The sequence below is a fragment of the Lissotriton helveticus genome, chromosome 9 (assembly GCF_964261635.1).
Source record: "Lissotriton helveticus chromosome 9, aLisHel1.1, whole genome shotgun sequence".
NCBI lineage: Eukaryota > Metazoa > Chordata > Amphibia > Caudata > Salamandridae > Lissotriton > Lissotriton helveticus.
The window spans coordinates 1,194,893,179-1,194,919,672 of record NC_136070.1 but is presented as its reverse complement, the minus strand read 5'-3'; the positions used below and the strand labels follow the sequence as shown (position 1 = coordinate 1,194,919,672).

Genomic DNA, 26,494 nt, shown 5'->3' with positions numbered 1-26,494 from the left:
ATGCAGAAAGACTCATACCAAACGTTTTGCAAAATAAGATGTAAAGCCTGCAAAAACCAAGCCCGTTCTCAAGGTGGCCAGAATCCGAAATTAGTACAATTCGACTGCAAAACTTCAAGGACCTTGACTAAGGTGGCGATAAATCTCACTGGAAATGTACTTCAGGCAAAACAAAACTTCCCTAATGGCCTAGGAATGAAGAAACCCAAAATGCTAGAGTCAAAGGAGGGCCTTAGACGACAACATCATAGTCATATCAATTACTCTTCCAAAGGCCCTGCCTGGCAAGTGCTGCAAACAAGAACTAAGGGACAAACTAACCCAGTAATTTAAAGCTTTCAAATAGTGTTAAATAGGATGTGTCCAGCGCTAGCTACTTTGGATGAAGTGTCCTAGCGCTAAAAAGTCTAGCTATAGATAAGCAAGAGTCACAAGTGCCCAACAATAATGGGAAACAGACTAGTTTTTCCACAAAATGTATTCTGTTTTTGGCCGTCTAAGATGCAAAGGAAGGGAGTTCCATAGCCTAGGTCTAGAAAGCTAAAAGAACTGCTCCCAATGCGTACTTTCTTCATAGTGGGGACTTGAGCCAGCAAAGTATCCGAGGACCTAAGGCACCTCTAAAGGCAGTATGGCTTGATGAGGGTGCAGATAACCGGCACATGCTTAAAAAAGCCTCATAGAAAAGCACAGGGCTTTAAAGGAAAGTGATTCCTTCAACAGGAACCAATGCAATTTGCAAAGTGCAAAGTCTATAGATGCCAGCCTCAGAAGATTTAATAAACGGGCTACTGAGTTCCGAACACGCTGAAGTCTCATCAAGTGAGACAGAGACTCCCAAATATAAGATATAGCATAATCCAGCAGGGAAACAACCAGTGCCTGGACTACTGTTTTTTGAGTAAATTCAGGCAGGCCGATAATGTTCTTTAGAGAGTTAAGAATCCCAAAACATTTGCTTATCAAGGCTGTAATATGGCTGTCAACCATAAGGTTGACATCATAAAAAACGCTTAGGTGAAGGAAGAGGTCCACGGAACACTGGCCACGAATCAGGGCACCAGATTGAGGGCTGCTTGCCCAGGACAAGAACCTCAGCCTTGCCAGCATTTAATCTCAGACAATTTAGGTCCATCCACTGGGCTACCTCAGACAAGCAGGTCCTCAATAAGAGCCACACTAGCAGAATTCTGTGATAGAGTGACAGAGTATCATCGACATACAATATACTGAAGCTGATGCTAGATATCAGCCGGGGAGGGGGGGGGGGGGGGGGGGGGCAAATGTATAGCCTGAACAAAGCAGGACTCAGTGATGAGCCCGGAGGCCCCTCTGCTGTAAAGGAAAGTCCTGGGATTGAAAATGTTTTTGCAGCACCTGAAAACTACAGTCCTGAAGAAAGGATGCGAACCAATGCAGATCCCTATTACTGACACCGCAGCTCCACAACTGTTCAATAGAAGGTTGTGGGATAAGGTTTTGAAAGCCGCACTTTGATCCTGTAGCAGCAATGCTGCAGTGTCAACCTTATCCAGGATCTGCTGAATCGAATGAGGCATGCAACAGAGCTGAATCTGTACTATATTGGGGACGAAAATATGACTGATTTGTGCATGATCCTCGATAAACATCAAAACACATTTTCTGTAACCTTTGGGAAGTTGTCAGACTTAGCTGGATCAAGTCAGCGGTTTTTTAAGAGCGGAACTACAGAAGCATGCTTCCATCGCATAGATACCAGAGTGGTCAAAAATGTACTAATAATACGTTCAGCACTGGTAAAAGCTTCTCTGTTCCTCGCTCCAAAACAGGGGAGGCAGAATTGAGGGGAGAACCAGATTTTATGAACATGAAAAGCTGTAATTTTTCACAGTCAATAGATTTTTGCTAGAACATCCTCATATGATCTGCAGAAGGTTCAAACCAGACCTCAAGACAGGGCATTTCTAGAAGCCTTCGGGAAAGAAGAGTAGATGGACATTGCTTTATATGTAAAGAACTTAGAAGGCATTGCAGCGGTCCTCAAACGATGAAAGAGGCTGAAACTCAGTCCATCGAGAACATTTGTGATGAATTCCACGCCACCTCAATTTTGCTGTCATAAAAGCCACGATGCTGATGCAACTATGATAAGCCTTGAGGACTGACCAATAAAGGCCTTACTGGCAATATCAAAGTCTCAATGCCAGATGTGTTCTAAGAGCTTCCAGTTTTTTTTCAGTGCAAATAGTTAATTGAACCAGGCAGCCATAGGCTTAGCTCCAAGAGTCTGCCTATCAATCTCAGGCACAATTTCCTCCAGTGCCCCAGGTATCTATTCTTCCACTTGCATATTGCTGGCTGGGCTATGGTAACAACTATCAAGTCTCGGCCAGGCAGCAGCCAAGCCCTAGGTAAAACTAATAAGAGTCACATTACCCATTTCCGTGTTCTGACCGTCTGTCCATGAATAAGGTTGGATAGGGTTGAAAAGGGGCAAGAAAGAATGAGAGGCTTGTAGCCAAAGAGGTAAATAGATATCATGGCTGTGCATGTTTTTCACGCTCAGGCACTTTTTCAAATTCCAAGAATAAAGGCCACCTGAGTGGAGGTCCCAAAACAAAAGCAAGCATGGGGGTAACACCAAGTGAAGAGTGATACACGCAGCTAGGACAACATCAAGTACCTGACAGGTATGTAGTATGATCCACAAGAGAAAAGACTCAGTTTCGGCAATCACAAGAGCCAGGAAGCATTTCCCATTTGCCAGTATGTAACAATGCTCTTCAATCCAGATAATCCATTGGAAAGGTTCTTAGCTTCCATTAAACAGTTAGTCATACTGATCAAACCAGTTCACAAGCTACTTCCTATCCAGAACGCATTCGGCTACAAAGTAATGTTAATCTTATATCAATAAAAGATATGCCAGGCTCCATCATTAGGCTCCCAGTGGAGGAGGACAGCAGGATATTCAAGAGCTCCACAAAGTGTTCAAAAACAGCCCTGCATAGCAACATTAATGAACTGTGATATACAGATAACCAGGGAAGAGCAACTACAATGAAATTCCTATTCACACACTTAAACCATTATCTTTGTTACCTAGGGCTATGTAATAGGAAATAAAGTCCTTGTATTGGAGGAATGAGCAAAATGTTTTGAATTTGGTGGAACATGAATAACTTATTGCACAACGTGGACACAGGTTAAAAGAGAAAAACAAATCTAAAAAGGAGCAGCAACAAACAAAATAAAGAGTAAACAGTACAAGCAGGGCATGCAGGGCAGTTACAACAAAAGCAGCACAAGATCCAACAACCGATAATGGAACCTGAAAAGCCAGAGTACAACATCCAACAGTGACATAAGGCACCAGAAACTCACCTGTCAATTAAAAATGTAAGCTTGGGGGAAACCCTCACTAAACAGACATCCACAAATAACACCCATCAAGTTTTTTTGCTTTTTTTGTTTTTAAGGGAAACCAGAAGGAACAGCTTCAACAAATGAACTCTAGGGCAGACGGAAGCTAACCATACATTCCAAATCATGCTTGAACACATGCTTAACCCAGTCAGAAACCATACTTCTCACGAACATTTAAGAATTAAAGAACTTTCAAATATCTGTGCTCATTTTGTCAATTAGAAAACAAATGACAGCCTACTGACACGCACAACTGAGTATCCAAAGGAAGAGAGAAGACACTGTTTCCAAACAGCTACACTTAGGAAAGCTTCCCACAAGCCCCCAAAGTCGCACCAATTTCTTTATTACAAATGTCCTCAAATGACCCACATATGAAGTAAGATTTTAATCCACATATGAATGGATGAACAGAAAATTGGGGTAAGGAACATCTGGAGAATGGACTTGAGGGATGTGAAGACAATACAGCGCTAAACCTCCATATACGTGAACACAGATGCAGGCTCCCTGGCCCTTCCCATGGTGAAAAACAATCACTTGCAGGACCATAATCGGACACAAACATCACTACAGTGCAAATCAAAAACAGAAGGTGAGCAAAGCTGAGAATTGCTCTTGAATAGAGAAAAAATGCAACTGGATTGTTCTGTTCACACCTCAAAGACTTACTTCATGCTATGGATTTAAGGCCCCATGTTGGCGTACACTGTGCTACCCAGCCCTCCACAGAATTGCTTAGGGTGACCCGTATCTGGTAACTTCAACTAGAGATGAAGTCTAGTTATGACAATTTTCAAAACAAAGTTTAGGAGGTAACAATTAGGGAAAACATTTTTGAAAGCTGCCAATACCTGAACTCAAAACTATTCCACCTGATTAACATACATTTCCTCCTTAAGAGCAGGAAATTAACCAGCTTTTCTTTCAACTGAAGTTTTGAAACTTTTTTGAAGATATGCTCAACAAATGGAGTTTGGAGAGGGACCCTCAACATGCTCACATGTACATTAGTCAGACTTTCTGAATAGAGCGAGCTAGATTAAAAATCGAATCAAGACTAGACTCAAATGGTTATCAGTAATGGCAGAAGAGCAACTATTTGCCAATTGATTTGTACCTGGCCAACAAACTGGTAGTTAATAAACCAGTATCTTTTACCACAAATATTACTTCTAATAAATAGGTTTTGCATACCTAACCATTATACTGCAGCTCTCTACATGTGAAGAATCACTGTAGACTACAAATGTATATATAATGTATGTGTCTTGTGGCTATGATGTAAGCCACAACTGTCAGAGGTGTGGAATTTATTAAAATATCTACTTGTTCATGGGGTAGGTTGCTTCATAAATCTACTTGTCTTGTAACAATATCCCCTTGCCCCTTTGATGCCATGTAGTGCAGCGACAAATTATGGCAGCAAACTCATTATATAAGAGCTCTGATATAGCCTCTCTGAGTATGCCAGGGGCTCATCCCATATTAATGTTTAAATACTTGCAAACCCCTTATGTAGCCACATTTTCACAGATCTACATACTCTGGCTGAAGGTAGTGGTAAGCAATAGTTTCAAGGTTAGAATGCCATTTTGAGTCTGTGCAAACCTACTAACTTGAATGTTTTAAGGATTTTCAACAACTCTTCTCTAATCTTTTCCCATACTCAGAAATGTTGGAAATTTACTCCTGACAATGGCAGACGGAAACCTTCCAGATTTGGGAAAAAGTGTTTGGAGGGGAGGGAGGGGGGGGGGGGGAAGGTGTGAACTTGCAAACACTCTGATTTTCGCATGAACAAATCTACACATGCATATTTGCTCATGCTAAAATGCCGTTCACAAATATTTTCTAGGAGTACTATTTCGTGTCCAACTTTTGTAAGTTCTTGGGAATTCACGAAAGCCGTATTTTTGCACTTAATGCAAATACATACCATGGATGCACTTTTGAGACTTTCTTTAATAATTGGGCCCCTGGAGGAGCTTCGCTCGCAACCAAGATGGCCGCGTGAGCTTAGGGCTCCAGAGACCCTCGTAACCTCCCGCATCTATCCTGTCGTCTATCCTGTCCCTCATTGATGTCCTTGTGAAAACGAACCACGGGTGAGGCGAAACCTGCATTTAGACTCCAAATCGGTCCCCGGGAACTGGTGTTGTGGTGCTCCGAAGATTGCGGCCTACATCTCAGTGATGCTCTCTGTGGAGTTGGCATGGTGCCAAAGTTGTAGTTGAACAACATCGGCCTGAGGGGACAGGGACGACCGGTCCGGTTGACTTTCACTTTCGATTTGTCTTCCATAGCGATCTTCGACTGGGAACTTCCACCCCCGTGCTGAGGGCTGTTATCCTGCGCTGCACCAGAGTGCGCTACTTCATTGCCTTGCTGGTTTTGGGAAGACACTTGGCCGGTGCCCTCTGGCTGAGGCCGCCTCCACTCGGGGGTCCAAAGGGCCGCCATCTTTCTATTCAGTCTAGCAGCCCCAAGTCGGTCTCTATCCCGCAATGGCTGGGAAACCTGAGGGGGAAAAGCAGAAAGTTAAGACCACACGGTGGGGTGGCTATACCCAGACTAACATGGATCGCTACGCACATGCTAAGGGATCCCCCGGTGGACCCGGAAGGTCGCTGGAGTACACGAGAGATCCATCGACTTCGGTAACGGAGCTGACCCTACACTACGTTATGGCCGCTATCGATGGGATCAAATCCTCCCTTGGGCAACAAATGAAGACTCTCGCCCACAAGCTCGATACTGATGTCAACCTGATCCGTACAGACTTGACGAAAACGAACGAGAAAGTCAAGTCGTTGGACATTAAAACTTCCAGTCTGACGGGTGATGTAGCTGACTTGCAGACAGAAGTCCGCAATTTGAGGGCCTCCAATGACCTCTTTGCGCGTCGCCTGGAGGATTTTAAAGGAAGGGCTAGGCGGAACAACGTCCGTATCATCGGAGTGCCGGAGAAGGCGGCGGATCCGGCAGCTGACCTCTTCGTCGAAAATCTCATTGTTAGCCACCTTGCACCCAAGGGACTGAGTAAGTTTTTTACGGTCGAGCGGGCCCATAGAGTTTTGGGCGGTAAACCAAAGATGGGTGCCCCACCGCGCCCTATCATCGCAAGAATCTTTAATTTCCGTGACAGACGCTATCCTGCAGGCCTCACGGATGGGTGGACCTATAAAGTTTGAGAACACTACCATCAGCTTTTACCCGGACTTTACCCAATCGGTCCAAAAGCAGAGACTTAGTTTCCTAGGGGTAAAGAGAAGACTGCGCGACATGGGCCTTAAGTACGCTATGCTTTTCCCGGCCAAGCTGAGGATCGAACATGCGGAGCGGACTTATTTTTTCGATCGACCGGATGGGGTGGCCGACTGGCTGGACACTTTGCCGGGACAGCGTGCACAGGAGGAACAGTCTGGTGGGGCGGAAGGCGGACCGATGGCGCAGGAATAGACACCTGTCGTCTGGTTTCCGGGGTCTCTAGTTGGCCTCGAACTGTGGTTCGCTGATTTTGCTATGTGATTTGATTTGACATTCGGGGGGGGTTGCGGGGCTATTGGTGGGTCTCTTTCCTCCTTGGATTGACTTTTTGTAGCTTAGTTAGATGTGGGGGCGACAGGCACACTGCAAGTTGGGGTGGCTTTCTAGTCTCACGCAGGGGTGCAGGGTGGGGGGGGGGTTTGTAACGGGATGTTGGTGGGGGGGATGGGGGTTCTGTTGGGGTGTTTGTTTGTTTTTCTGCAAGGCAATGTATTGTTGGATCTCCTGATGGAAGTGCTGGATTCTTACTGGGTTTGGATCTTTTTCTTTCGGGATGGGGGCTAGGGGGTTTAAACTGATGAGTTGGAATGTGAATGGGTTGGGGGATAGGATAAAACGTGGGGTAGTACTGCAGTTATTGAAACGTCTCCCCCCTGATGTGGTCCTTCAGGAGACGCACTTGATAGGCAATACTTGTCATGCCATGAATAGGAAAGGGTATCGTTTGGTCGCCCATTCTGGATTTTCCTCTGGCTCCAGGGGGGTTGGTATCCTGATTAAGAATTCTCTCCCGCTGGAGATTGAAGCCACTGTCCTTGATGATAGAGGGCGCTATGTCGCTCTTACGGGTAAGTGGGAGGGCCGGACCCTTTCCCTGGTTTCTGTGTATGTCCCCCCTGGCCTGCAGTCAACTACTTTTGCTTACTTGGGGCGGGTTATCCTCGCTCTCCCAGAGGGATCGCTGCTATTAGGTGGCGACTTTAACGCTGTGGTTTCTGGTATGGCTGATCGACATCCACCTAGGGATCTTAAGGGGGCACAGGATTGGCTCCACGATTTCATTGACACTCTGGGCCTGATAGATTGCTGGAGATTGTTACACCCCACTCAGCGGCAGTACATGTTTCATTCGGGCGCTCACAGTATCCTTTCACGGATTGATTATGTTTTGATGCCTGCTGCACAGGCCCTTTCTATTACTGAGGTTAAGCATTTGGCTCGGGGAATTTCAGATCACTCTCCGCTATGGCTTCGACTGGAGTTGAATTCCAATACTGAGGGACGGGTAGCCCCGATTAATCCCTGGTATCTCCGGAACCCTAAAACTCATGCAGACCTGGTAAAATCGCTTGACCAATATTTTCTGGAAAACGAGGGTTCTGTTTAGTCTGCTGTGTCGCTTTGGGAGGCCTTCAAGGCTGTTCTTAGGGGCCAGGCCCTGTCGTTAATCGCGGGCGTTAAGAAACTGAGGGATGAGGAGGTGGTTAAGATCGAGACGGAGATAGCGGACTTAGATCTAGGCCTGGTGCAGAAGGTTACCTGTGCTAAGACATGTTCTGCAACTAAAACAGTTGGAATACAGGGCGTTGGTTACTGAGTCAGCTAAGGCCATGAGTAGAGAACAGCAGGGACGTCGATATGAGAGATAAAGCAGGTAAACTGATAGCGTGGCTGGATAAGAAAAATAGAGCTAGTCGTGTGGTGCCTGTGATTGAGACGGCGAGTGGTGCTCGGGTCACCGACCCTGAAGAAATTGTTCAGTGTTTTGCGGATCACTTCCAGACAGTGTACTCCTCCGTGTCGTATAGGCCGCCGGAGGACTCCCAACTATTGTTGCGTGATATTGTTTTCCCGCGTCTCTCTGATGTTACCAGGGAACAAATGGACGCCACAATAACCGCGGATGAGGTGGCTCTTGCTATTCGCTCCCTGCATTCAGGGAAAGCTATGGGTCCCAACGGTCTGCCTATTGAACTTTACAAGTTGCGGCCTGACAAGATGGCTCCCTATTTAAGGGATATGTTTTTGGAGTCACGCGAGTGTGGTTCTCTCCCCCGTGATCAGCGTCTTGCTACCATTGTGGTGATTCATAAGGAAGGGAATCCAAGAGATAGATGTGCATCGTACCGGCCGATATCTCTTGAATGCCGAACCTAAGATCCTTGCAAAATTGCTGGCTAACCGATTGATCACTGTTGTTAGCGGGTTGATACATCCGGATGGTTGTATGACATAATATCGACAGACAGAATATCTACGTACAAAAATATCGACACAAAAATATCGAAATCAAAAATCGACATTATATCTACATAATGGTAAGTACAAAAATATCGAAAAAATAATATCGTTGTACAAAAATATCGAAATTAAAAATATAGTTTTTTTAAATGTATTAATAATAATCTAAAAATTAATTTAAAAATACATATAATTTTACAAATATTAATGCATTTTTTTACAACGCAGATACTTTTACAACGCATACCATTACAACGTAAGTATTGGTAAGTATATAATCATTTTTTATGTAAATTAATATAATATAATTTAATTTAATTAATTTAAAATTAATTTTACTTTAATTTTTACACTGTACCCCTGTACCCCAAAAACCCAAAACTAACCCTGAACCCTAAAAATACCCCTTTACCCAAAAACTAAAAACTGACCCTGAACCCTAAAAATACCCCTTTACCCAAAAACTAAAAACTGACCCTGAACCCTAAAAATACCCCTTTACCCAAAAACTAAAAACTGACCCTGTGCCCTAAAAATACCCCTTTACCCAAAAACTAAAAACTGACCCTGAACCCTAAAAATACCCCTTTACCCAAAAACTAAAAAAAAACTGACCCTGTGCCCTAAAAATACCCCTTTACCCAAAAACTAAAAACTGACCCTGAACCCTAAAAATACCCCTTTACCCAAAAACTAAAAACTGACCCTGAACCCTAAAAATACCCCTTTACCCAAAAACTAAAAACTGACCCTGAACCCTAAAAATACCCCTTGACCCAAAAACTAAAAACTGACCCTGAACCCTAAAAATACCCCTTGACCCAAAAACCCAAAACTATAACATTTTAAATATAATTATATACTTACCAATACTTACGTTGTAATGGTATGCGTTGTAAAGGTATCTGCGTTGTAAAAACATGCGTTGTAAATGCATGCGTTGTAATAGTTTTTGCGTTGTCAAAGTTTCGTTGTAATGGTAGTGCGTTGTAAAAGTTGCGTTGTAATGGTTGTTTCCCTATAAACACACAACCCACTACACATAAATAAATGAAATCGTTTAATCACAATTATTAATTACCAATTAATTATTAATTAATATAAAAAATTAATAAATTAAAAATATTAACACATTAACTCGAATTAATTTAATTTACTACTTAATAGTATTTCATTACAAATTAATTATTAATTAACAATAACACTAAATTAAATATATTAGCACAATAAATCTAATTAATATAATTAACTAATTAACATTAATTAATTACCAATTAATTATTAATTAACAATAAATTATATATCTTAGCACATTAAATCTAATTAATGTAATTAACTAATTAGTTTCAATTAATTACAAATTAATTATTAATTAAAAAATATTTTAAAATATATATTTAATTATTATATTACTTCCCACCCTATTCCCCTATAAACCCACAACCCGCTCTAATACTAAAACGCAAAATGTTAACATAATTACTAATTTTCAAACATACATTTCTAAACATATTTAGCAAACAAACATCATAATAAAATACATAACACTAAACATCAAAATTTCGATATTACTAACATACATACCTTAATCTCGATATTCTGTTGGTCGATATTATGGCACATCGATATACTATACCATCGATATTAAAACATCGATATTATTGTATATCGATATTTTGATTTCGATGTTTTGTCTGCCTAGCCTCCCAGATCTATCCGGTTTCATCCCGCATAGAAACACTGCCCTGAATCTTAGGCGTCTACACGGCGTTCTTGAGAGGGCTGCGACGTTGCGTGAGCCAGCCATCTTGGCGTCGTTGGATGCCACGATGGCTTTCGACACTGTGGAATGGCCATATTTATGGGCCGCATTGGCTAAGTTTGGGTTTGGCCCCGGTTTTATTGGTTGGGTGCAGCTTCTCTATGAGGACCCCCTTGCGCAAATTGTTGTGAATGGTCGTGTCTCTATTCCGTTTAGTCTCGAGAGAGGTACTCGTCAGGGTTGTCCCTTGTCGCCGCTCCTGTTTGCCTTGGCTCTCGAGCCCCTCGCTGCATGGATCCGGTGGGAGCCATCGATGAAGGGTATTCAGTGGTCCTCTGAGTTTGTAGATCGCATCTCGCTTTATCAGATGACATTTTACTGTATCTGACCTCGCCCAGGAAGTCATTGATGGTTTTGTGTGATGTTTTGACCTCTTTTGGTAGAAACTCGGGCCTGATTATTAATTGGACGAAATCCCACTTATACGTTCTTTTTGGCGATGTCCCTCTTCTGCCGCGTAACTGTCCCATTCAGGTGACACAATCGGGGTTTAACTACCTCGGTATCTATGTTTCATTGGACCCCGCAACTCTGTATGAACAGAATCTTCTCCCGCCCTTGACTAGATTGAAGCAGGACGTCGCGGGTTGGCGCAAGCTTCCGCTTTCGTCGCTTGGTCGTGCGGCCCTCTTTAAAATGATGTCTCTGCCTCGTTTTTTTTTACGCCCTCCAGAACACTCTTGATAAAGTTCCTGCTAGCTGTTCCCTTACAGTTGAGGGTCTTCAAAGGAAGTTGATATGGGACGGTAGACCCAGTATTGCACTCGCCAAACTGACGCTCCCGTATTATGATGGGGTATTGCTCTCCCTAACATCAAACGTTATTATTGGGCGTCTCAATTGAGTGCCATTAATCATGGTATGTATGGTCCCGAATTGAACCCTGCTTTTGCTATGGATAGATGGCTGTTGCCTGGGGGTGATTACTACAGGGCGCTATATTCAAAATCGGTGGTTAAGGCTTTGTCGGGGCCTACGAAGATGGCAGTAGGCATGTGGCAGGACGCAACTTGTTCTATGGGATGGAAAGACCGCTTGACTCTAGCGACCCCGCTTTTTGGCTCGGATAAGCTTGGCAAATTGTGGAAAACCAAGGGTTTTGATAAGTGGGACCTCATTGGTATTAGTAAGGTGGGAGACCTCTGGGTCAAGGGTCAGGTGAAATCGTTTGAGATGTTAAAGACGGAGTTTGAATTGGGTGACACAGAATACTTCCGCTATGTTCAGGTTCGCCATGCCCTGATGTCAGTTTTCCCAGTGGGGGGTGTAATTCCGGAGTCGTCCCCGCTAGAAGATAGATTGTTGGATGGTCATGTGCCTGATAGTACTATCTCCCTTGTCTACAAAAAATTAATCAACGATAGGTCGGACCTCCTGCTGCGTCTCTGGGGCTCGTGGACCGGTGACTGTCTCGAGTTGGATGGCGAGGACTGGCAGTCTGCGATCTCCTCTCCCAAGGAGTTTGCAATTCCAGCTCGACTGACTGGTACAACTTAAGATCCTCCACAGGATATACGTCACGGGCCCCCGTTTGGTTCGAATGGGCTTTTCTGAAGAGGGCCTATGTAAGCGGGGGTGTGGGCAGGTGGGGACATTTCTTCCATATTATTTGGGAATGTCCTGAAGTTGCTGCTTTCTGGAACGGGGTGCATGAGGTAATGAAGGAAGTGACGGGTGTTACTCTCCTGCCGGAAGCCAGGCGCTGCTTGTTAAATGTCTGGGAACCCACGAATTATAATGCGGCCCAGACTCAGTGGGCGACCCTGGGGGCCATGATTGCCAAGCGAGATATTGCTCAGTTGTGGGGGTCCCAGAGGCCTCCTACAGTCGAAGTATGGGAGGAAAACATGGACTGGTGTATGTTCAGGGAAAAAACTGTATTTGGCCCGGGCCGTCCCCGGAAATGGTGTCGGGTGTGGGGACCTTGGAATACTTATCGTGGGGATATATGTACACCGCCTGTAGTTGATGACACTGATGTCTCACTCTCCCCCTGACACCACATTCTGGCTATTTCATTATATGTGTATTGAGTCGGCCCATGTCCCCCCTCCCTTTCCTTATATTGATTGTTGATTTTGTCGTAATGTTTTTTCCTTCCTCGTTTGAACTGGTACTTTGTAAGACAATTTTTCTGCCTTGCCTGTTTTTATTTTTTCAAATAAAAAGAAAAAAATAATAATAATAATTGGGCCCCTAATTTGGGCTCACATTGACCGTGACCATTTGTGTTTATTGAAATTCGGTCTTTGTTTTGGCTGGCTTCACTGAGTGACCACATTCTGCTCTTTCACAAGGGGCATATCTGCACACAAAGCAGTTTTGTTCAGTGCCATTAACTTCTGTGGCAGAGTGTGCTTTTTGAGACCAAAAAACTACTTTTGCCAATGTTAGTTATAATGGCAAGGGCCCAGCAGCTCCCATACCAATACGGTTTTACAAAACCCCTGCCAAAGCAAGTCATATTGAAAAAACTAAAAAGCTGACCACCAATTTCAGACAATGTCTTGTTTATTTTTGTTTCCCATAATCTTATTGAAACTGGTTACACTGATTTTCGATGAATATTTTTGGGAAATACTAGCATGCATCAACACGTTACTAAATGATGCTGCAAAGAAATGGTACCTGAAATGTTACAGTAGCTTAGCAACAAACAAAGAAATTCCTGCTTTCATTTTTTTTATGAACATTTTATTTTGAAAGAAAATAATCTTGCTCAAGCTTCTGCAAATATTTGCATCAAATCAGAGCATTCTGGGAGCAATATACATAGCCTCATTTTGCTAAACCTTGAAAACGTGTGCACACGGTTTTATACTGGAACCAGTCAGTAGTGCAGCCGGAGCTTACAACATTTACTTAGAGCAATAATAAAGCCTTTCAATTAATGAACCGTATATACAAGTTTGAACAGCATTTATATATGAGCAAACATATTACCTGAACCGCAGTAAGTGCCCTTCTCTGATCCATAATGTGGAACTGTGAACAGGCAGCCAAAGGGTTTGTGCTTCAGGGGGTTGAGCCTACTTGTACCAAGGAAAAAATGTAACTGAAAACCTGTTGCCCTTGACCTCAAACAATATGTCATGGGCGTCTGGATATAGCAATTCCACGTCCTTGACTGTACATACCCGACTTGCCTTACTGTTGTACATGCCATCCCTTAATGTTTTCAAAGTTCTGCCCCTACTATAAGTTATTGTATAGTGCTCTGGCACTCTGGAGTCAAGCAGCACTATATCAGAAACGTTTGCCAAGATACAAATCCTTAGAGAAGCATAAATAGTCCTATACAACAATGAGCCAATCAGCTAGCAGGAAGAGGCGACAGTCAAATGTTTGGTTTAGAATGCATACCAATAAAGAACCTTTATCGGACCTTAAAATAATTATTTTTTCTAAGAAAGAAAAAAAAAAAGCAATTATTAGAAAAAAGGAAGCCATTCTAAGTTTACAACTATGACAAAGTTACAAAAACCTATTGGCAGAAACGAAAACAATCAGAGCTAACATAGCAGACATCTGTATTAAGCATAACTATGACAAACTGAATAAACTACAAACATGAGTTAAGAGCTAATCAGATACTGAAATAGAAATTACTAGTCAAGTGACTGCACATCAATTGCAGACAATGAATCAAGAATGCAGGTGGTTAACAAAAGAAAACAATGTAGACATCCATTCCTACCTTTCAAGGGCAATAATCACCAACACGATCCTAACAATGTCTTAAGCAACTTAGTTGAAGGTGGTGTACCCTAACTGGAAAGAAGTTTTCAACTTTTCCAGAAGGTGCACGTTCTCCCACCTCCAGGAAAACTAGCATAGGTGGTACTTAGTACAAAAAAGGGGCAAATCTCATCCAACCTCAGACACGCCCACTAGATTCATTGATATGGACAATAACATCCTAACAAACATCATACAAAACAATGAAGCAGGATATTAAGAAATGTCTATCCTGCCCATCCAAGTAAGATTCTGGAGAAAAATGTGCATAAAAATGCTGAGCTTTTATAACCTGGGCAAGAAATATCAATTTCAGAAACGGATGCTGATTTTTTTCAGCTTTCTTGGGCACTAACATTGTGATGAACCTACATTCCAAACAAAGGTTCGAATGAGAGTCAGTATGATAAGTTCTAAACACGACAAATTCTCAGTCAGCAATTATGTGAAAAAGGAATGACAGCAGGCACACACAATGTTTAACATATAAACAAATATGTATTAATCGGAACTTGCAACCAAGGTAGAAGTAGCCAAAGTTGAAGATACAAAACAACTGCTGCTATTGTCTGCTGCCAGCTCCGCTCCATTGGCTCAGGCCCACGTCATCTGCCAAACTCAAGTGAGAGTTATTAAGCTATACTACGAAGGACAAGATTGAAAATAAATCACAGTAAATAATGGTCAGGATCAAAAACATAATTGGTCTACCAGTTGTGAAAATATATATTTCTAAAACGCACTGAGCTGGAAACATCACATGGACAGAGGTTGTTTCAAAGCAACTCAGCTGGGGAATCTAACCAATGCCAATTAACAAAAAAATGTTAAGTCCAAAGCAGATGTGGGTGGAATGGAACCACGATTTGGGAACAATAAAGTGATACTCCTCCCAATCACAAGAGTAAAATTGCTTGTGGACCAAAACCATGCGTCTTTCACAATCCACTACCACTTGCACTTCAGGTGCCAACCTAAGCTACACATCAAGCCAGGAAAATGTATTAAAGTCCAGTTTTTCCATGCAGTCAGAAGAACATACTGAAGCAAATCAACAGACCCTAATAAATGAAAATCTTAGAAGAGGAGCTGGAATCTCAACCAAAACAATTTTTTCGGACAATCTCCTACTTACTGAAAAGGCAAGGACAAAAAAAACCTTTAAAACAATGTCTTAATGGAAAGAGCGGTACAAAAGGGGGTGGTGATGGATGGACAGCCATGTCTGAACTGGGGTGGCAGAGTGGGCTAAAGAACGGTGATGGATCAAACCCAGATCTTTTGACTGGGTGTGAGTGTTTGATTGGTTCAAATGCTCCGTCCATCACCACTCCCTTTTGTACCGTTAATGGAAAGAGCATCTGTAAGAAAATAGTATCACCACCCCCTTTTGTACCGCTTTGGCCGCCATAAGTGTGGCAGGGTATGCTCAGACGCGAGTCCCTTGCTCACTTTGCCACTGGATTCAAGCAAGCCGGGCTGAAGACGGCTGGAATGCCAGAAACCGGTCCACGGAAGCTTGTTTCCGGTCCAGGGAAGGCATGCCTTGGCAGTTCGGGCTGGACTGTTCCCATGAGGCACAGGGTCAGACTGATTTGCATATAGCCTTGTCTGAACTGGGGTGGCAGAGTGGGCTAAAGAATGGTGATGGATCAAACCCAGATCTTTTCACTGGGTGTGAGTGCTTGATTGGTTCAGATGCTCCGTCCATCACCACCCCCTTTTGTACCGTTAATGGAAAGAGCATCTGTAAGAAAATAGTAATAAGACCAAAGGTCAATGCCATAGACCACAATCGACAATTTGGGAAACAAAATAAAAATCTAGATATTCCTTGCATGGTCTCCTCCTCCATTAATAGAATTGTCCTTACCTTTTCTTTATTCCTACCTTTCCATACATTCTTACTTATACCCTTATCCACTTAAGATTTTCTTCTTTCTTACCTACCACAAGTCCATTTGTAATTGCCTACCTTCCTAACTCCCATTTGTCTCTTCTTATTTTCTCTTCCTCTCATAGATTAAGCAGCTTCCCATCTTCCTTCCTCACTTGCATTTTTACTCCTAGAAGCCACCCACAAGAATGGCAACTTGACATGTTCATGTGAGAGCGCAGTGCATGTAAGCCATATCTGGCTAGTTAGGAGAACTGCAAAATTAAATGAATGTGGTAAAACTCCCTGCAAGCAAAATTACACAGACAAATAAAAGCACCATACTTAATTTATGATGCCCCAGGCTGTAAAACATGATTACTGTTCAAGGGAAGAGGGTCCAGACTATGAAACCGCGCTACCAGGTTCAGCAATTCCTTCTTTCTGCCTGAGGCCATGGAAGAGCAGGATTTTCTCCTGCATCCCAATCTGTCTAAATATATACACATCTATTCATAGATTACCCCACCAATGATGGGTTGTTTCCAGTTCAGCTGTGGCCTTTCTAGCATGCTTTCTTGAATTTAAAGCTAACTGTAGTGAGATCCAAAAGGCGAGTAATTCCAAAGTTTTATTTTGTTTATTCATAAATATAAAGTCTTTGCTTTTTTCTGAACTCACCATATTTAAGCAAGATGTCGAAAATAAAAAATAAAGATTATTCTATTGAGCCCATATTTAATGTGACCTGGTGGACACAGGTATCCATTTGTGGAGGAACAGTGCAATCTGAAATAGTCTAGTGAAATGTTTGTCGCACTAGTGCAGAAAACATAAGGCTGAACCATATAACAATATGCAATAGGCAGAGTTCATATTTTACTTCAGCAGCCATGATTTTCCAAGACCATTAAGGTACAAACTCTTTCCTCTGTGTCAAAGCAGACATTAACAAAACGTCTGAAAGCCGTATCATTTCTATACTGAGGGTTGGCTTCATCAGTTTGAACAGATCCGAAATATATTATATCAACGCCTCCTCCTCAACCCTAGATGTAGGCTCTGTACAACAAAAAAAGGTTAGCTTTAGTTACTTCTTTATTTACTAAATATATATTTCACTTGAACCCTAAAGTCTTGACAAACTTCTGGCCCATTTCTTTGCTTCAGCTATTTGCTAAGCTCATGCAGACAGTTGTGTACAAACAGTTAACATTAATTGGAGCCACATGAGGTTTCCATAAGGCAAAATCCGGCTTTCAGAAAGTTCTTTGACAGATTGTGAAGGCTGAAGCCACTGAGGATATCAGAAGGATTCTAGATGGCAGGGGTGTTACAGTCTTGATTTTGTTAGATCAGCAGCCTTTGATACCATCTCTTAGTCCATCCTACTCCAGCAACAGGAGACAGCCGGTCTTAGTGGTAAAATCCATGCTTGCTTTACATCTTTTTTTGATGGATTCGACTCTGAAGGTAGCCCTAGCTAAATTGAGGTCAGCCCCTAATTAGACTGCTAACAGTGGTTCCCGAAGGATCTGTTCTGAACCTACACGCTTTTTTAATCTCTATGTGGCCTCTGGCTAGCCTGATTCAATCTTTCAGCATTACATTTCACACATGCTGACGACTCAACTGATCAGATGAAAACTGGAAGAGCCTAGGCAGACAATTAGTTCATACTCTGGCACTCAACAGTGAAAATGCAAAAGTAGTTCTGTTTAGACCAGGAGAGTTCTGGACACATGGCATGTAGCCTGAGATGCTGGGAGTATTGCGATTACCATTTGCCCACTCTTGCAACCCAGGAGTTATGGAGGAGGCAGAAATATCTTTCAGGGAGCATATCAAGAACATTTGTTGCACTGTAGCAAATTATCTACGTATTAAAAAAGATAAAACTCAAATTACTTCTATTCATGGCCCCAATGGTAAAATTGCTTTATCTCATAAGGATATTGCTAATTAATTTTTAGATTTTTACCCTAAATTATATAATAAACCTGATTTTAATGAGGATTCCTTGGTAGATTCTTTACTATCTTCATGTAATCTACCTAAGATTTCTCATTCGACAAACTTGGATTGGAATTACCCATTACTAAGGATGAAATTGTGTCTATTAAATCTCTCAAACTAAATAAATCTCCGGGTCCTGATGGTTTACCTGCAGAGTTTTATAAAGAATTTCAATCCCAACTTTCACCTTTTTTACTTCAACTTTTTACAGTGTTTGGCTCATCAGGAATTACGTCTGGTTCTTTTACAGAGGCTTTAATTATTGTTGTTCCTAAACCAGACAAAGACCCCACTCTTGTTTCTAATTATCTTCTTATTTCTTTAATAAATCAAGATTGTAAATTATAAGCGAAAATATTGGCCACACGTTTATACCCTGTATTAGATTCTATCATACATCCAGATCAATCTGGGTTTATGAAAAATAGATATTCAGCTAATACTAGAACTTTGTTGCATGTCATTGAACAAGGCCATACGTTGATTAATCCTTCAGGTGTTATGGCTTTAGATGCTGAAAAAGCTTTTGATAAACTACATTGGCAATTTTTATTTCATACCTTGTCTTAATTTTGGGGATACTTTTATCCGTATGATTTCAGCTTTATATTTTGCTCCTACTGCTCCCGTGTTTATTAATGGCCAAATTTCAAATCAATTCTCCCTTTTTAGAGGTACACATCAGGGATGTCCCCTTTCTCCATTATTGTTTTTAATTGGTATTGAACCCTTTCTTACCTCTATAAGACAATGTGATGCTATTAAAGGAATCAATGTTAAGGATGTTATTATTAAGATTTTACCCTAAGCCGATTATGTACTTTAATTTATCAGTGACCCTTCATCCTCATTTCCATCAATAATAGAAATAACAACAAAATACTCTATGGTGTCTGGATACAAATTAAATACTAACAAAACTGAATTTTTTCCTTTAAATGTCTATTGTACTCCTGATATGACTCCCATGAATGAAATTTGGCAAAAGAATTAAAAGATCTGGGTATTTTTTTCTCTTTTTATAAAATCAACATTAACTTTAAACAGTAATTTTGTTTTAAATTATATTCTAGACAAAACGTCTAAATGGTCTTCATTACATCTTTCATGGTGGGGTAAAATGGAATCTATTAAAATGAACGTTGCTCCTAAAATCTTTTACACCCTTGACATGATTCCTACTCAATTTCCATTAAAATTTTATAAAGATGTTGATAAACTTCTTTCCAAATTATTTGGAATAACAAAGCACATCGTATTAGCTATAATAAATTAAAAATGTCTAAATGTAATGCTGGTTTTGGCATCCCAGATTTTCTTCTTTATCATAAAGCGTTTATTTTAAAACAAAGTGCCATGTGGTTTATTTTTATTTATCTGTTTTATAACGCGCTCTGTTACTACCAGAGTATCCTGGCGCGTTTAATCAATCCTTTTTACATAATCCACCTACCTGGCTCCACATTGATAAAATCCATTGTGAAACCTTTTCCACTACCCCCTCTATTAACAATGTCTAACAAATCTTCATTTTTCCCTAAATCTGTTATCCTCAAATCTACTAAAATGATCTTCAATGATATAGATTCAATATTTCAATATCCCAAGTGTAGTACTGATGAATTATCTTAATGGTATAGCAATGTTATTCAATTGAATAGAAACAGTTTTTGGTTTTCATGGATTAAAGCTGGTATTTTTTATCTTAAAGATGCTTATTCTAATAACACTGTTATACCGTTTGAGAATTTACAAAGTTTGCTTTAGCTAATTCTGAACTTATAAAATATGAATATTTAAGTAATTCAATTTTAGATTTTTTTTCGCAAGCAATTCCATCTAATATTCAAGCTGATTTATCCATTTATTTCCAAACTATATCAATGAATGCTCATGGTGTTTCTATTCTATATAAAAAAATTGTCCAATACTTTAGGTAGTAACATAAATATGATCTCAATGTTCTGGAATAATGAGTTATCGCTTTCCTTGTCAACTGATAAATGGGAACATTTATGGCTTAGTAATATATCTGGATGGTTACCCGTTTCACTTTTTCGAACTAATTCTTATTTTTTAGTTAATTGCTTATGGACTCCAAAGCGTTTATTTCAAGCTAAACTTCTTCAATCTGATACTTGTTGGCATTGTAATTCGCACCCTGGCTCACTACAACATATGCTTTTAACTTGTCCTTTAATCTATACATTTTGGATTGAAGTTTGGGATATTATTAAAAAGATTCTGAATATTCATGAAGACATATCTTATAAAATGTTAATATGCAAATCTGTTACGCTATCAAAGGATTTAAATGATCTTGAATGTAAACTATTTAATTTCTTAATCTCCGCTGCGATAAAATCCATTACCTTTTGTTGGAAAGATATTTCAAAGTTATCAGTTCATGCCTGGTGGGCATGGGTTATTTTTACAAGAAGAGTTGCACAATTATCTTAAATGGGGTTTCTCCTAATTCTATTTCTTATCATTCATTTTGGATTCCTCTTGATGTTTATTTATCAAATTAATGGCATATTTATGGCTTACTCCCTTTTTGCTGTTCTTTTATTGTAATGACTGATATTGCATAGTAGAGCTCGGTTTATACATTGATAATACTTTGCTAGTTATGGTTCCCTTCCCTTCCTCCCCAGTCTTTAGTTTATTTATGAATAAGTCTAACCCCATATCTACTGAATTTTTATAAGAATATATTGTGTTATATATAGTGATATAGATTTCGCGATTAATTATTCATTTTTGTATGTCTTGTTTATTGCTAAAAAAAATCAATAAAATATTTTGAACTTAAAAAAATATGTTGTGAAGAAAAAATGTTTATTAGAACTTAGTATGCTCCATATTTTTTTAGCACAGCTTTTCGGGTAATCCATGTCTGGCTGTGCATTCTTTAGGTCGTCTAGGGATAAGAGTGTAATTTCCTTGGCTTACAAGTTGCTGGATATAAGACTTGGCAATCTAAAAATGTATGCATAGTGGTAACAAGGGAATGAATCAAAGTACGAAATGTTGAGTGAAGACATTTATTACCTTATTCACATCCTTCAAACAAGTTCAAACTTCCACTGCCTGCACTATTAAATCATGTTTAAGCACCGAAGGAATCCTCAACTTAAACCATTCCTTCGTAATGTTTGTGCTAAGTGAAGAGCAGGCTTGACAGTGAAACATTTTCTTCTGCTTTTCACCTCATCGCTTAGGTTTTTTAATTGCACGCAGAGGTGGAACGTAATTTAAAACAGACAAACCCACTAGGTCGACTTTAAGTTGGAAAATGTGCAAAAAGACACACCCATGTGCACATTTGTGCGTGCCTTTGCTTTTATGCCTTTGCTAATTAAAGCCAACCTGCTGAACTGTCCTCTAAACCTTTTTCTGTGCTGCAGAAAGGAACACAACATTGACCTATAATGAAGATTCCCTTGTCAGCGGAACTTCATTTCACAGAAAAAAACAAAAAAAAAAAAACACTAATGAAAGCAAAGGAGCCTGTGTGAAATTAAGATTGGATGGCAAAAGCTTCATGGCTACATGAAAGGCTGCAAGACGCATTTATTAGAACAAATGTCAGCATTAGAAGGAAAGGCTGCAGGAAGCTGAAAGTTTTAAAAGGAGTACTCTGCCTCAGCAGCAATGAGAAAGTGCTGCTAGGTTCTGGAAAAATTGTGTCATTTTTCTGAGCCAAGATGGCTTCTTGAGCTGGAAAAGTTTTTCAAAAACACATTGGCAGTCATGTTACGTTCTGGCACGCATTGCAGACAGATAATGCACGTCCCCAAATGAATGACAAATTAAATATATAACGTTTCAGTGCACTTTGATGAAAATTAATCCCTAATGCATTGTATTGTAAGGCAGAAAGAAATCTTAACACAAATAGCATGAGTTCAGAAAGACTCCTATGGTGCACAGCCAATGGATGCTCGACTGTATAAGTTCAAGTACTGATAACAGGAAATGTAGGCAGCTGCTTGTCGAGCCAGACCTAAAAGGTTTTGGTGGGTTCTTGCTAGAACGGAGCAAATATTTCAAAGCACTTATTATATGTCCTTTAATTTCTCCACACCGACAGCTTGACAATCCATAACGTTAACAGATGGGGTGCTATTAGGAGATTTGAGAAATTCAAGAAGTTTAAGATTTGTTGAATATTTAGAAAGTACCAAATTGCCCAGGCACCATGTGCCGTTTGCACCAATTTAATCAGATTGATCCGCCCGATTATTTGAATGTTACTGCTATACATTTTTGACTACAAAAACATTTCACAGGAGACAACCTAAATTACTGAAACTTGATCCCACAATCAAACAGATCACCTGAAGATTTTCAGAAGCTGCTTTCAGTACAAACAACTCAAGGCTAAAGTGCCCAGTCAATGTGCCTCACTCCGAATTTAGTCCTGGAGTTTTAAATAGCGCGAACATGATCCAAAGGTTTCAGGTATTAGAGCGCTTTACATGAGAACCAGTTGCGTTATACAAGGACACATCCATTTTTTTAGGCAAGGGGAGATTAAGTGATTTGCCCAGAATCAAAAGATGTTGAGCATCCCAGTCGAGCCTTGAACCCGGTTCTCCAGCGTCTAGGTCGGTCGCTCTAGCCATAAGGCCACATCCTCTCCCCAACTGGTCAGGTAAGTCAGGCAGGAACAGCTACAAAAGTTTAAATGGGGAGAAGAGGTGGAGGGTGCATACTGCAGATTGTTTTAGAGGGGGTACCAGATGGAGTGGGTTGTCAAAGTGAGGTTATATGAAGCAGGCGTTGGGCGGGGTGCCTAAGAATTGATCAGATCTGGATAGTAATGCTGGCCAAGGAGCTTTCTTTATAACATGGGCAGTGTGGGTGATGCTGCTAAAGATTGGACCTGAGGCGGACCTTCTGGACCGTGTGCTGCTCAAAGGTGTATAGGACGAGGATAAAATTAAACCATGAAACAAAGGGACAAAACATCAAAATCTTAAAGGCACTCCATATGGATGTGGACATTCCTAACGTTAAAAAATATTTGAATTGTAAATCTATTTGAAGCTGCAAATTCAAAGCATGCATGTCTAACATGAGAAAATAATAAAAATGGTAAATCCTCAAACATTTTTATGCCAACTGAATGAAAGCAAATGTCTAAGCAGTGAAATGTTCCTCTCACCTCGTTACAGCCCGGGTTGTCCACCAGCTGGTGACTACTTGCATGGAGAGGTTGGCCAGCATTCACAGGGTTAAGAACTACTTTGTCTCCAATCACAACCTGATGAGAGAAAATCACAGCCAGAGTAAAGACATTGCAAAATCAACCACCAAACTCAGCAAATTTAATTTGCTGAACTGGTGTATTAAAAATGCGAAAGAAGGTTTGCCGTCTGACTACAATTGCTACTGTAACATGCACTGTGAAAAACACAATTCCTGGCATACTGAATGCTTAGTGGTCTGTCCTGATTACTAGGTTAGTAATGACACTTGATAACACATAAGCAACCTCCCAGGGGAGGTTTCCATAATCTCTTTTTGAGCACTACCTCATATTGACCTCGGTCCAGCATGTATCATCACTAGGTCATGCAGAGTTCACACAGTGGTCTAGCAATGTAGAAAAATTAGGTCCTAGCAGCTTGGGAGCAAAAATTAGTTCATGGCAGCAGGGGAGCCATTTGGCACATTCATACTGTATATTTCTAACTTGAGCCAGACTACTCCTCTTAAGCAATATAGTATGGTTGGTCGTCTAATAATGAATGAATTCCACAATTAGTTGCATGCGCATTAAGTGCAATTATAGCCTGAAGAGGCCTGCACTATGCAACCACCGGTTCCTCAGGGCCGAGACACATCTTTGTATCAAGATGGTAGGACAATGGCAGGTATCTCAATCTGCTTACTGCCTGCTCCCTTCACTCTAACCCATTAAGTTTCAATTGGACACAAAGATATGAAGTCATTTTAATAGAACACTCTGTTTTCCACAGACGGTATAGCTAAACACCAAACCATCAGCAGTAAACTAGGAGGCAGCCTGCCAGATTGAATTCTTAATTTGCTGCTTTCTAATTCCATATTGTTGCGTTCCTGGAAGGATTGACATTTCATGAAGCACCCTGTGGAGCCTGCATTTATCGACGGAGGCAGTAGCTAAGTCATCATGCAGCATCCCGGATGCAAAATGTGTCGCATGCAGAGAAGCAAATAAAATTCAATTCAGATCAATGATGAAACCTTCATTCACTTTGAAAACTACTACATTATTCAATTGCATGATAATTTGGGAGCAGAGGGTGGTAAAGAAACACCACCATGGTTATTTTAGTCTTAGCGATACAGTTTTTTACTAAATTAATAGAAGTCCCACCACAAACACACAGGGTTTAGGATTGGATGATCCACTTCATTAACTGTGGCATGGTCAATCCCTGTCCTGCTTTCAAAGACAGAGGTCCTTTGTTTATGCCCCTGTCAAAGCCTTGGTAGTGAACATGGCCTTGACGTTCGGCTCCTGGGTTGAGCAAAATAGATGCAATCCGATAGGTGACTACCACAGGTCTACAGTCATAAGGTCATCCATCATGCCACTTTCTAGTTAAGATTATCCAGAAGACTCCTCAAAGCACTCTTCACTTGGATGGCTATCCCAGGATAAATACCCTGTTTCGTGCCACTAAGCCAGGAAAATAGGGACCTTACTGACCACCTAAGGGGAAACGTACCAACACCCCACAAGCAACACTGCACTATGTGAAGGATATGGAGGGCTAATTTACATTTTAACAAACTATAGCAAACTCACAGTCCACTTAATGGAGCATGCACAAACCACTTCCCAGTTGGCAAAATATAGCAACTCTTATTAGTATGTTGTACTCTAGCCACCATACTGTGGTAAGAACGAAGGCTCTTGAAGGGTGGTGTGAAAGAATGGAGTAAAGGGCGATAAGCAAGTTCTATGTACGTAGAACAAATGGAACAAATCTCCACTAATGTAAAGTAAAACATTTCTGCTCTTATAAATCCTTTTGTCTAATCTTTACCAGAACTAATGGACATAAGCTAAATGTCTAGCCAACAGCCAGAACATTTGCGTGGAAGGCATGGGTGAGAGGGAATATTGGGAACAAACTGCACAAGTTTGTTAGGGCTATGTTTTCTTGAGACCATGGATAGTATGAGCAGATATCATTGCGGATATTTAGAATCAGTTGGATGAGTTGCAGAAAAACTACTTTTGAAAGAATCTATGAACTTTGAGACCACAACGGGCTTAGTAGAAAAATGAGAAATGTACTCAACTCACAAGTGAGTTCAAGTTCAAAATATGTCTACATGGGAGAGGTGGCAGGAGTTTATCACAGCCACAAGCCCCCAACACATTCATTCTTCAACACACACTTGGAAGTCTTTGAAGCAGAGAAAGATCCATACCATTCCTCAATGACGTGTTACTGTCATACATCCCCAACTTAGAAGCGGGAACAGAGTTCCCCCAACACCTAACAGAAAACATTTTAGAAGTCCAAACATTTGTTTCCTGGAAGTTGTGTACGGAGAGCAGGTCACAACCAGTGAAGCAGCCACTTCAACAAGAGGTCTACAGTTTTTTGTGTGTTAAAACATCCAACTCTGACTGGGACTTAGGGTGGTGGGTGGCCTCAGCCAAGTTCACAAACAGGACCTTTGAGGGCATGCCTAAACAGTGGTCAACAAACCTATACAGCCATGTGGTAGATGTGGAGAGCTCAGCGTTGAGACCTGTTTGGACAGGTTGGTATAAAAAGGTCAGGCAAAATCACAAGTTGGCTCAAAAACATTCAGTTTCACCTCTATCCTCTCCAGGCCGCAGAATTGCTTCTCCCAGATTTCCCCACATAGGAGCAGGTTTTTCAAACGCGGGTAGTGACTTAAACTGGATTCAACATGTTGCACTAACTGCAAAAAAATAAAATGCACCCTGTCGCACACAAGGTATTGACTCAGACTATAAACTGTTCCAACATACTAAATTCGGACGGATGAATAAAATGTACCACTTTCTTTTCTCGGTTTAAACCAAAAACTAGAGAACCTTCTGTACATGCTCAACTGAATTCTTTGTGAACACGGCACTAGCT

At 40.9% G+C, this 26,494-nt stretch overlaps 1 protein-coding gene across 1 annotated transcript in view; it reads right to left on the bottom strand.

Moving 5' to 3' along the window:
* The window catches only part of ITPR1 (inositol 1,4,5-trisphosphate receptor type 1), a 1,533,308-nt gene that overhangs the window by 1,010,552 nt on the left and 496,262 nt on the right, over positions 1-26,494 (bottom strand). Inside the window, exon 7 of the mRNA XM_078661662.1 lies at positions 23,545-23,643. Within this exon, the coding sequence (XP_078517788.1) occupies positions 23,545-23,643 (99 nt within the window). The remainder of the gene's footprint in view (positions 1-23,544; positions 23,644-26,494) is intronic.